We start from the raw sequence: 13,593 nt of genomic DNA on the forward strand, positions 1-13,593 counted from the left end.
TTGGAATATTGCATGCAATTCTGGTCTCCTTCCTATCGGAACGATGATGTTGTGAAACGTGAAAGAGTTCAGAAAAGATTTACAAGGATGTTGCCAGGGTTGGACGATTTGAGTTATAAGGGGAGGCTGAACAGGCTGGGGCTGTTTTTCCTGGAGCGTCAGAGTCGGAGGGGTGACTGTATAGAGGTTTACAAAATTATGAGAGGCATGGATAGGGTAAATAGGCAAAGTCTTTTCCCTGGGGTCAGGGAGTCCAGAACTAGAGGGCATAGGTTTAGGGGAGAGATGAAAGATATAAAATAAACCTCAGGGCAACCTTTTCACGCAGAGGGTGGTACGTGTGTGGAATGAGCTGCCAGAGGAAGTGGTGGAGGCTGGTACAATTGCAACATTTAATTGGCATTTGGATGGGTATATGAATAGGAAGGGTTTGGAGGGATATGGGTCGGGTGCTGGCATGTGGGACTAGATTGGGTTGGACCGAAAGGATTGTTTCCATGCTGTACATCTCTATGACTCTATGAATCTAAGTACCAATCAAGAATGAACATCCGCTTGGTGTACATAATACATGTTCATATACTCTCATACCATTCAAATTCTGCTTCAGTATCTCCCAGCTTTCTTAGCGATTTACTCTGCTCCTCATGCAACTGACTGACAATTTTACTGTGATTTTCATTAATCTTCTCCAGTTCAGCATTTTTCCTTTTAAGAGAGAAAAAGAAGTCAAACTAGACACCGGTCTAAATATTAGGTGGTTTATGCTGCTTCTGGTCACTACTTATAGGAAGAATATGTTTGTACTGGAGAGGCTGCAAAGGAGATTCACCAGGATGCTGCCTGGAATGGAGCTCCGGAGAGAAGATGGGTAAGCTAGAGTCTTTTCTTTGAAGCAAAGAAGGCTGGGGATGGGGGTGGGAAGAAACCTGATAGAGGTTTAAAAGATTATGAGGAACATGGAAAGGTAGAGTGGAAGCAGCTGTTCTCCTTGGTCCAAGGATCAATAACAAGGGAGCATAATTTTGAAGAGAAGTGAAAGGAAGAACATTTAGAGGGAATTTGAGGAAAGACATTTTCACCCAGAATTAACTTGGTATTGCAGCTAGCAAGTCTTTACTGCTGTCAAATATGGGGAAACCACTTCTGAACAAGGGTCACTGGACCCAAAACATTTAAGTTTTCTCACCACAGATGCTGCCAGACCTGCTGAGTTCCTCCAACAATTTGTTTTTGTAATGGAGAAACTGAGTTGTTTGGATACTAACTGATAAACTGCAAGTTTCTAGACATTACATAAAAGGGGTATTCACTGTAGGAATTTTAATTTTCAAATAAAAAGGCTACAATCATGCCAAAGTACAGTGGAAGCATTTAATTTGCATAATTTTTGATAGAACAAAGAAGCAAATGTACTGCCCAGGAACAGGCCCTTCGACCCTCCAAGCCCAAGCCGATCCAAATGTACTGTCTAAACCTGTTAGTCAATTCCTAAGCATTTATATCCCTCTGCTCCCCACCTACTAATGCATCTGTCCAGATGCATCTTAAATGAATCTACCGTGCCTGCCTCTACCGCCTCTGCTGGCAACGCATTCCAAACACACACCACCCTCTGTATGAAGTATTTGCCGCGTGTATCCCCCTTAAACTTTCCACCTCTCATCTTGAAAGCATGACCTCTCGTTATTGAATCCTTCACCCTGGGTAAAAGCTGGTCTCTATCCACCCTGTCTATACCCTTCATGATTTTGTAAACCTCATCTCCTTTTTTCTAGTGAAAATAAACCTAACCTACTCAACCTCCTTCATAGCTAGCATCTTCCTTACCAAGCAACATCCTCGTAAACCTTCTCTGCACCCTCTCCAAAACATCCACATCCTTTTAGTAATGTGGCGACCAGAACTGTACACCGTATTCTAAGTACGGCCGAACCAATATCTTGTACAATTTTAACATGATTTGCCAGCTCTTATACTCATACCCCGTCCGATGAAGGCAAGCATACTATATGTCTAGATTACAGTGGTGCTGGAAAAGCACACACTTTCCTGCTCCTCAGATGCTGCCTGACCTGCGTGCTTTTCTAGCACCACTCAAATCTAGACTCTGGTTTCCAGCATCTGCAGCCCTTGTTTTTACCGAGCAAGCATACTATATGCCTTCTTGACCACTCTATCCACCTGTACAGCAACCTTCAGGGTACAATGGACCTGCACTCCCAGATCTCTCTGCCCATCAACTTTTCCCAAGGCTCTTTCATTCATTGTATAATTCACTCTAGAATTAGACTTGCCTAAATGCATCACCTCACATTTGTATGGATTGAAAGCCATCTGCAACGTTTCCGCCCAACTCTCCAGTCTATCTATATCCTCCTGTATTCTCTGACAGTCCCTTATGCTTTCTGTTACTCCACCAATCTTTGTGTCATTAAGACGACACTCAAATCTCAAATAATAATTGGCAACCTGGAAGAGTGGTACGTTACAGCATCATAAAAGATAAATGCACCTTAAGAGTCATACAGCATGGAAACTGACTCTTTGGACCAATACGTCCATGCCAGACATAATCCAAAACTAAAATTTACCCCCCCGCCTCTTCCTGGCCCATATCCCTCCCACCTTTCCTATTCATGTATTTATCAAAATGTCTTTTAATATGTTTCCATATTCACTACTTTAGTAGGAAGTTCATTCCACACACAAACCACCCTGTGTAAAAACTTTGCCCCTCATGTATTTTTTAAATGTCTCTCCTCTCACCTTATAAACATTTCCCCTAGTCTTGAAATCCCTGATCCTCGGAAAAAGAACTACCATTAACTTTATCTACACCTCTATTTTATAAACTCCTACGCTCCTGTAAAAAAAGTCCCAGCCTTTCTTTATAACTCAAACCTTCCACACCCAGCAAAACGCTGATAAATCTCTCCCGAACCCTCACCAGCTTGATAATATCATTCTTATAGCGAGTTTTGAGAAGATTTGTAGCTCAGGTTGAGGTTCTGGATGTAAGTTTGCTCGCTGAGCCTGGAAGTTTTGTTTTCAGACATTACCTAATTTCCTCAAAAAACCCAATCAAGTTTGAGAGACATGATTTCCTTGCACTAATCTTAAATCAATTTTTGCTGCTCTAAATGCCCATAAATCTTATCTTTTATAATCACCTTCAAAAATTTATCCACAACTAAAGTCACATACAAATATCCACTAAATTATAGGCAACTTTTAACACTCCATTCGTTTACAGTTTAATACACAATACATGCAGTTGAATGCATGGTAGAAGATGAAATCAAAACTTTATGTTATAAACATCACACTTTTCAACATGCAGTGTATTAAATACTGCTCTCTCTTTCTGGGACTGAATACTTTCTCTACACAATCATAGGTTTTCACAGCCAAGCAAAACAGAGCACAAGAGATGGCTACAGATGGGGCAGAGCAACAAAGATAAATGAGGAGATGGTGTATGGTATAAATACATTGTGAGAATAATTTCCTTTTTAGCCCATTCATGACTGGAATTCTTCCCATTTATTCTTGGAATACTTTTGCTGGTGGAAAACTATGAATAAATTCTTAATTACAGGGTAAGGAAAGTAGAATATTAAATCAAACAACATTTGTAGAGGTCACAAGATAGGATGTTACATGATTAGGTATCATGGTCAGGAAATTTCAGCCAACATCCAGGGATATATCCAACTAGAGCTGACAGCTCAATTTCACCAGTATGTTAGGTATTTTTGTGCTACTAATAACCCTACCCACTGAAAACATTAACAGCTGTAACAAGACATTGAATGCCCCAATTTAATTGTGATGTCCCAAGCACTGCAACCCTACAATAGCAGCACCACCATGCAGATCTCACGATCAGAAAAATTCCCTCTTGATGGAATACGATGCTATTGAATTGGAAACCTAAAATGAACAGAAAATGAATTGAAATCACATTCAGTTGGCAAACTCAAGAATTAGACAAACCTCAGTTAAGGGCATAAAAGAACACCATGAGGGAGATATAACCAATCCAATTTTCTCTAGAAAATAACCAAGGGATCTAAGTCCTTTTAAGTGCTATTAATTTCCAAGCTTCACTGTAGACCCAACATTTCCCTTTAAATCAATGGGGAATGAGATTATGAGTAGACTGACTCAGCAAGCTCTTCCTGCAGCCTAGCAAGCTCTCTTGCTCGCAGTTCGTTCTCATCCTCCAAACGTCTGGCCAATTCCTCAGCCTCCACTTCCTTCAGCTGCAATTGTTCAAGCTCATCTAGTGCAGCCTCCAGTTCCTCCTCCAGCAGAAGCTTCTCCTTAGTCATTTCTTCCCGGAAGGCTTCAAGCTTCTGTCGCAAAGAATCAGACAGATCCTAGAAAAGGGACAGACAAATTTTTATAAACTAAACAGATTGGAGCAAGAGTAATTATGAAACATTTGATTTATCAATTCATTGCTAACTAACCACTAACCAAAATAACTATGGAAAATTTCCCTGCTGTTTCCAGCACTGCCTTTAAAATGTGTTCAGAGATATCAGTGTCACTAGCTGGGTATTTATTGCCATTCCACAACCATTCTGGAGGCTGTGATGCTGAGCTGTCTTCTTGACTGTTTTCCTTGGGATCGGAGGACACTCAATGCTTTTATAATCCAAACTTAGAAAGTGTATTGAAGATTATGCAAGCATAATCTACCAGATATAAACTTCAAACTTGAAGACAGTGTGTTATTGGAACCACTTTCAATAAGTCACCTATGATTGTACTACCTTCATACCTTTTGTGACAGTCACCCATCTATCTGACTGATCCTGCTGTGTAACCACCTCTCTAAATCAGCTAGCCATCACAGTGTCTCTTGAATGCTTTCAGTGACATTAATCCTAAAAAGAAGCAATCCTGTAAAGCATTTTACCCACAAATTTTAATTTAAGCACGTAAAAGATTTTAAAAACTTAAACATTTAAATCTTTTAAAAAAAAACAAACACTAAGCTGAAACTCTCATCAACCTAAACAAAAAGCCTCAAGTCCTCCATTGGCCAACTTTCAAATCTCTGGATAATCAGAAAAACTTTCCCCAGAGTTGTTGAACGAACATGTGGACAGAGCTCTCCCCACAAGCTCCGTGCATAAAACCTCTCCACCTTCATGTTTTTTTTTTGTTCAGGCTGAAGATTGTTGGAAATGTCTTATCTTTTGCATTGATGTACTGAGCCCCTGATTCATCAAGAATAGAGACATTTACGGAGCCGCAAGTAGTGAGTTTTAATTGCTCACCACCAGTTATGACTGGATATAGAAGGACTTCAGAGCTTATATTGTTTGGCACACGAGTTGATCAGTACTGAATTTTCACCAGTTTGGTATCTCATTTTTAGACATGCTTGATGCTGTTCCAGGCATACCCCTGCATTCTTCATTGAACCAGGCTTGATGGTAAAATGGTATAGGAGGAGACATGTTGGGTTCTGTAGGAACATGATCCTGCTGCTGACAGCTTCATAGATGCCCAAACTTGAGTAGCTAGATATGTTCAATATGTTGCATTTATCCCAGGGATGGTGCCAAACAACGTTGGTGGAAGGGATTACCAATGCAAAGGCAGGATTTGGTCATTCTCACCAATACTATCATGGATAGATACATCTGCAGCAGGCAAACCAGTGAGGAGGTCAAGTATGTGGATATAAGTTTGCTCGCTGAGCTGGAAGGTATGTTTTCAGACGTTTCATCATTATACTAAGTAATATCAGCAGTGATCCTCCAGTGAAGCGCTGTTGTTATGGCCTGCTTTCTACTGATGTGTTTAGTTTTCCTGGAATTGGTGATACCATTTCCTGTAATGTCATTTCCTGTTCTTTTTCCTCAGAGGGTGGTCAATGGGGTCCAAGTGCATCCCATGTACCACCCTCTGAGAAAAAGAACAGGGAATGACATCAGCACCCAAGGAAACCTAAACATATAAATACAAAGTGGGTCATAACAACAATGCCTCAGCAGAGGATCACTGATGTTACTTAGTATAGTTATGAAACATCTGAAAACAAACCTTCCAGCTCAGCGAGTAAACTTACATCCAGAACCTCAACCTGAGCTATAAATCTTCACAAAACTCACTAGGTCAAGTATATTCATACCTCTTCCTCCAAGTGTGGTTCAATATACAAAAGCACTGATCCATTAGCTGAAGGAGGACATATCATGGCAATCAGCAGATTTCCTTGCCCATATTGGACTTAGTGTCACAAGACTGACCTAGGCAGTGACAATTGAATTTCACGGGTGAATAAAAATCTTCTTTGTGTCTGAACTCAAACATTGAGGACTCCCAGGGCAACTCCATCTCCATTGTACATCATTGTGCTGTCATATCTGCTGGTCCTGCCCTGCCAGGGGTTGTTTACGGCAGTGCCTGGGACATTGTCATATCCACAGAAAAATACCTTATGCAGACTACAGACAGACCTATGAAACATGTCCAATTTTGACAATACTCAGATACTGTAAAGGAGAACTTTTCAGGGTCAACAGGATTGTTTTTGTCATTCACATTGCAAGGTTGATACCAGGTAGTCTGTCCGGATTTATTGATTCTTTTAAGACTTTGTAGCAATAACTGAATGGCTTGCTTAGATATTTTAGAGGACAGTTAAGAGTTGACCACATGGCTGTGGATCTGGAGTCACATGTAGGCCAGACCAGGTAAGGATGAGTTTCCTTTTCTCAAAGGCCATAAGTGAACCAAATTTTTTTTCTCTCCCCACCCACCCCAGCACCCCCCTGCCAATCCACAACAGTGGTCAACTGGCCATTAGATTTTTAAATTCCAGATTTTCATTCAATTAAAATTCCATCAACTGCCATGTTGGGATTTGAATCCAGGTTACCGGAGTTTTTAGATTGACAGTCTAGCGATACAATTGCAAGTTCATTGCCTCCCCTCTGATATAGCATGGAAAACTAATACGACTCAACCTTATCAGTTTAAAACCTGCACCTGTCCTCCCAACACAAGAATGAGAATCAATATCACATAATGACTTACAGTTCCTTCACCCTCACCTAAGTGGCACCAGACTGACTTCATTCGATACAAAGGAAAAGTGAACTGAATAAAAAAAACAAGCAAAATGAGAGAGTGTACCAGGAGGACAGTGATTATTGGTGCAGGATTTCAGTATGATATATCATAAGGTATAGTAGAAAGCAAGAGTAGCCACATTAGTTTTGGATAACTTCTACCTTTTCTTGTCTGACAGAGGAAAGCACATCTTGGTTCTGCTGCAGATCTTGTTCCATTTGATTCAATTTTTCCTTCATTTCAGACAACTCTTTAGTTGAATTTTGTTCCATCCTGCTACGTTCTGCCTCTGCTCTTTCTGTAGAAAAAGAAAAATATTAATGGCAGGAAATAAAGTGCCAGGTAATTAGTTATTTATCAAATAATTACAGTAGCAAATGCTCTATCCTTGTGGTGGTCAACAAATGGAGTTCCCTGCAGTAAAACGGAGGTCACATACTATTTCTGTTATTAACACTGAACTATTAGCATGTTCCAGATACGTAGGCTGACTTGCAATTAATGGAATTTTTAAAAAAAAACTCTTATCTCACTCTTCAGCGGCCAACTCTCGATGAATATGGTTTTAAAACCCACAAACTAAATGAATGCTAGTTGAAATCATGAAGTCAAACAGCACCAGTTCATTGATGGCAGAGAACAAAGGAAAATTGCATCTAATCCAATTAAAAGGAAAGGATACTCTCATTATTGGAAAGTGGCAATATATAGTGTCAACATAAACTTTTTCAGAAACCAGAAACACAACCAGATTCTTGCCGCAACTCTTTGCAATTCTCACATTTAGGTACAATATGACTTAATATCATTTCATTCTCAAAATGCTCCAAAGGCAGATAAAACGCAATTGCCAGAGAGGAGTTAAAATTACTAAGATTTTTGGTAGCACCTGGTTTATTAATTTGGGAAATGCTTTTCTTGTAATTTTAATCAAATGCACATTTGGCACAATGAGAATGCAATTCATCAAGAGTTTATGATGTGCCAGAAAAAGAGCAATGTAGCGGTGAAGACAGATAACTTTCAATATGTCAGGCATTAGTCTTTCTGTAATAATAGTACCTTTCTCCTGTTCAAGTAGTTGATATTTTTCATTAACTTCTTTTATCTGTTGATAATGAGACTCCTCATTCTGTTTTAGACAGTTTTTGAGATTTAGTAGTTCCTTTTCCTTCTGAAGAAGCTGATCCTCTGATTGACTGATCTCTTCTTTAGACCTTTCAAGCTGCACTTTTAGCTCACTGAATAAAAAGGACATTCCAATACAGCAACAGTTTTTCTTTTACACAATTATTTGCACTCAAATAAGGCAAAATTATAAATTTCCAGTCCATTCTATAACCATCTTGCTGAATGCACATTGAATTTTTATAAACAAGTCAACACTTATAAACAAGTTAGAACATGTGAATTAAGATAATGAAAAATAATTTACTTTTAACTGAATCACACTTGATAGAATTTGGTTACCAAACATTAAAGACACTTGATACAACTGGCCTTGGTTTAGATATTAATATTTTACATAGATGAGAAAATTCTTGGGCTAATCACTTTTGGTTAAAAGAGTAGGAGTTCGGAGGACACTTGGAATAGTCAGATTCAGTCTGACTGCATAAGTAAGGTTAGGCCCTCTGAATGGCTCTTGTTCGGGTTATTGAGCCTCTTTGCGGCAGATACACTGTTGCCAATTTTTCCTTTCCAATCAATTTGATTTAATGGATACTGAGATTAGGTGCAAGGATTGAGGTGCAGGTGCTGGTGTCATTTTAGGTTATGCTGACACTCAGTGAAATTTACATTTGATGAAAGGCTACTTTAGCAATGTACCAGATGGATACTGGCATCAATGGAACCAATATACGCAGCATACAATTAAAGATAGAAGATATCAGGTAAAAATGCAAATATAAATCATTTCACACCTCAAGTAAATACATAAAATGCAGAAAATTTAGAGTGATGGACAAACTCAGTCACAAAAATGTTTTTTTTACATTTAGGCATTGTACCTAAATTTAGGTACAATGTTTCATATTCCTTAAAAGGATAAAAACCGAAGTATAGAGAGAGAGCCATTTGACAGTGCTTTCAACCAAATGTTTTCCAAAACAATCCAATAAACCTTCCTTCTTTGGTCTTAAAATTGAACACCAACCAAGTAGATAGGAATAAATGTGTAACATTTTGTCACTTCGTCATCGTGCAAATTTAGACAATCGCACATACACCGAAATGAATCATTTCTCAACATTCATTAAAACCTCCGCTTTTTTTAGTAGACTAAACCCAGTACGGACACATTCTATTTAATTTTAATTTCAAATTGCAGTTTTAAAACATATGAAACACACATGCTCTGATTTGAAGTGACAAAGAAATTTACTAATTATGCATTAGCAGTCGAAGTACCTGAGTTCCTCCAAAGACATGGACAGCTTTGTTTCAGTTTCAAATTTATCTTTCTCCAACTTATCTTTCTCCTGCTCTATTACAGCCCTAATGCAAACAAAAAGGTTAAAAAGACACAACATACAGCTTGTTATAGGCAAGCGATGGAAAAATGCAGGTTATATCACTGCACCCCAACAGATACAGCTGTTAATCATAAGAATCAAGTTGCTCTCTCCATTGGCTATTGGAGGCTTACATTTAAGTTGTGTAGTTCTGATTCTATGGTCACCTCAAGGTAACTGAATATTACAAACATGCAAACGAGGAGGGATGAGCCAGTCAGCTTTTCCAGCAATCAATATGATAATAACTCATCTGATTACTCCATATTCCAACTGACCCTTAACTAACAGACTTCGCTTTTGTTGCCTTTTAAAGGAAGCGTTTCAAGCAGTATACCCTTCTGAAAAAGAATTGTCCTACCTTAAAATGGGAACTTTTTTTAAAAACAATTATCCAAGTTCTCGATTCCCTCCCTATCAATTCACCTGTTGCTCAACTAAACTACAGCAAATGTGAGCTTAGTCTGCCCTTATTTCCTTCAGAGACAACTCACACATTCCAGGCAAGTCTCTGCTGATATAATGCAATAGTTCCATCCCTGTGCAATCCCACATTATAATAAAAGCATGTAATATCAGCACCGCTTAAACCAATGGGATCAGAATTGTGTTACAGCCAATACAGGTAAAGAAAGTTCACATTCTACAAATAATGGTCTAAATGCTTCAATTGCATTATAGCCAATTCGCATTAAAGAAACACATTACAGCAGAACTGACTGTCTTCGCTTAATAGGCCTTTGCTGAACTGTCTTCATGCGGAGGAGATTGGAGAGACACTAAATCAATACGTTTCGTCAGTATTCACTCAGGAACAGGACACTGTTGCTGATGTGAATATTGAGTCACAAGTGATTAGAATGGATGGCCTTGAGGTATGTAGGGAAGAGGTCTGGGGAATACTGGAAAGGATGAAAATAGATAAGTCCCCTGGGCCTGATGGCATTTATCCTAGGATCCTCTGGGAAGCTAGGGAGGAGATAGCGGAGCCATTGGCCTTGATTTTTATGTCGTCGTTGTCTACGGGAATAGTGCCAGAAGACTGGAGGATAGCGAATGTGGTCCCCTTGTTCAAGAAGGGGAGTAGGGATAGCCCTAGTAACTATAGGCCAGTGAGTCTCACTTCTGTTGTGGGCAAAGTCTTAGAGAGAATTGTAAGGGATAGGATTTATGAACATCTGGATAGGAATAATGTGATCAAGGATAGTCAGCATGGTTTTGTGAAGGGCAGGTCGTGCCTCACAAACCTTATTGAGTTCTTTGTGAAGGTAACCAAGGAAGTGGACGAGGGTAAGCAGTAGATGTGGTGTATATGGATTTTAGCAAGGCGTTCAATAAGGTACCCCATGGCAGGCTAATGCAAAAACTATGGAGGTATGGCATTGAGGGTGCATTAGAGGTTTGGATTAGGAATTGGCTGGCTGGAAGGAGACAGAGGATAGTAGTTGATGGTATAGGTTCATCTTGGAGTGCAGTTACTAGCGGTGTTCCACAAGGATCTGTTTTGGGACCATTGCTGTTTGTCATTTTTATATGAGAGAAGTAAGGGAGGAGGTGTGGGCGCCACACCCCCCACCAACCCAATCTCCACTCCCGGCACCTTCCCCTGCAACCGCAGGAAATGTAAAACTTGCGCCCACACCTCCTCCCTTACTTCTCTCCAAGGCACCAAGGGATCCTTCCATATCCGCCACAAATTCACCTGCACCTCCACACACATCATCTATTGCATCCGCTGCACCCGATGTGGCCTCCTCTATATTGGGGAGACGGGCCGCCTACTTGTGGAACGCTTCAGGGAACACCTCTGGGATGCCCGGACCAACCAACCCAACCACCCCGTGGCTCAACACTTTAACTCTCCCTCCCACTCCACCGAGGACATGCAGGTCCTTGGACTCCTCCATCGGCAGAACATAACAACACGACAGTTGGAGGAAGAGCGCCTCATCTTCCGCCTGGAAACCCTCCAACCACAAGGTATGAACTCAGATTTCTCCAGTTTCCTCATTTCCCCTCCCCCAACCTTGTCTCAGTCGAATCCCTAGAACTCAGCACCGCCCTCCTAACCTGCAATCTTGTTCCTGACCTCTCCGCCCCCACCCCACTCCGGCCTATCACCCTCACCTTGACCTCCTTCCACCTATCACATCTCCATCGCCCCTCCCCCAAGTCCTTCCTCCCTACCTTTTATCTTAGCCTGCCTGGCACACTCTCCTCATTCCTGATGAAGGGCTCTGGCCCGAAACGTTGAATTTCCTGTTCCTTGGATGCTGCCTGACCTGCTGTGCTTTAACCAGCAACACATTTTCGGTTTCATTTATGAGCAAGGTAAAAACAATGACTGCAGATGGTGGAAACCAGATTCTGGATTAGTGGTGCTGGAAAAGCACAGCAGTTCAGACAGCATCCGAGGAGCAGCAAAATCGACGTTTCGGGCAAGCCAAAGCCCAGAAAAACCCAGAACTACCTGCACCAAACAAGTCTTGCCACTAGATGGAGCCCCACAGATTCAGTGCAGGCTCAGGAAGGATGGAAGCAGGAAGTAGACTTTAAAAGGTAAGAACAGGAGGCGGAAATGGGAGCAAGGGTGAGTGCGTGATGTTACTGGCAGAGACAGGTTAGGCGTGGAAATCAGAAGAAAGCCAAGGGACTTCTGGATTACATGTGGGAGTTGAAGCCTGGGGAAAAGGCCCAGTGAGCAGGCAAGGCACAGAACAGGAAGTCTGTGGAAAACAATAAAGTGTGCAACTCTCAAATGTTAAACATCCATTGTCAATATTGTTTTAATGTCATTAAAGCAAAACAATGTTAACGGAGTTAACTCTAAATGGGGACCTACTGGACTACACACACATCAAGCCAAGAAGTTACCATACAGCTTATACAAAGCCATTCTAAAATAAATTAGAATTAAATATAATCAGATCATTGCCATGTGAATCAGATAGTTTGGTTAAAAACAATGTTTGACCTCTTAAATACCTACAGTTTTCCCTGAAGCACAGCAATCTCTTCATTCGATTTTTTCAGAAGACTCTGGATGACCAGTAGATTTCTTTCTGCCTCTTGTTGCTTCACTATTGAGACCTGAAACAGAATGAAATTTCCAGGGTCAGCTGACAGACAATTGACACCACTCAAAAACATGCAAGAAGCTGGGTTAAAAAAAAAATCAAGATTTTCTCATTGGGCTGCACCTTGAACAGAATGAGGCTCCTACATTCCTCTGAAATACTGCCCATTTAGTAACCATACAGAAGCACTGGTCAACAAACTCTTCATGAAATCACGACAGCTAGATTCCCTTCCTGATTTTGAAAACTTAAAGTACCATGGAGACTCCAATTTCCAGCCTTCTGCCTAAAGATAGCTGGAACTGCCCAAAGGACAAGAAGATTGGTCAATGAGCCCATGAGATTAGCGAAGAACAAAAGTAGACTGGCAGAATCAGTGGAAAATGAATACAGATTTTTAGTGTGAAGGATATTTTGAAAGATTGAAGGAGACCAACATAAAAAAAAATTCTACAGGTGATACAGAAACAGAGAGAGCTGGAGTATATTCACTGAAATGACTGAAGACAACAGGGCACTCTGAAAAAGTGCTCAAAAAGGCAAGTGAGATAGGACCACATAACATAAAAGCTAGGTGATGTAACACTGATTCGGCCTCATCTGGATTAACATGCCTGATTCTGCACATCGCACATTTGCAAAGATGAAAACTTTGTACGGTTTAGAAAAGATTTGGGAATAGTTCTAGAAAGGAAAGAGTTATGAGCTTAGATTGGAGATGTGCACAGCTTTGGAAGGAAAAGGTTGAGGTGAGATTTGGTAGTGGTACTCAAAATATTGAGGTATCTGACCACAGATGTCTGTTTCCATCAGCAGCAACATTCAAAAGCAAAGTACAAATACAAAGCCAATCAGAAAAAGAACCAAAAAGGTGACAAGAGGAAAAGAAAAGTTATACAGAA

At 40.4% G+C, this 13,593-nt stretch overlaps 1 protein-coding gene across 1 annotated transcript in view; it reads right to left on the reverse strand.

Annotated features, from left to right (window-relative positions):
- Window positions 1-13,593, reverse strand: part of hmmr (hyaluronan-mediated motility receptor (RHAMM)) — a 63,718-nt gene that overhangs the window by 10,901 nt on the left and 39,224 nt on the right. Inside the window, exons 11-16 of the mRNA XM_060836931.1 lie at window positions 12,604-12,704; window positions 9,511-9,597; window positions 8,161-8,339; window positions 7,260-7,396; window positions 4,171-4,385; window positions 592-708 (exon numbers count right to left, since the gene is read on the reverse strand). Coding sequence (XP_060692914.1) covers window positions 592-708; window positions 4,171-4,385; window positions 7,260-7,396; window positions 8,161-8,339; window positions 9,511-9,597; window positions 12,604-12,704 — 836 coding nt within the window. The remainder of the gene's footprint in view (window positions 1-591; window positions 709-4,170; window positions 4,386-7,259; window positions 7,397-8,160; window positions 8,340-9,510; window positions 9,598-12,603; window positions 12,705-13,593) is intronic.

The sequence above is a fragment of the Hemiscyllium ocellatum genome, chromosome 16 (assembly GCF_020745735.1).
Source record: "Hemiscyllium ocellatum isolate sHemOce1 chromosome 16, sHemOce1.pat.X.cur, whole genome shotgun sequence".
In the NCBI taxonomy this organism is placed as follows: Eukaryota; Metazoa; Chordata; class Chondrichthyes; order Orectolobiformes; family Hemiscylliidae; genus Hemiscyllium; species Hemiscyllium ocellatum.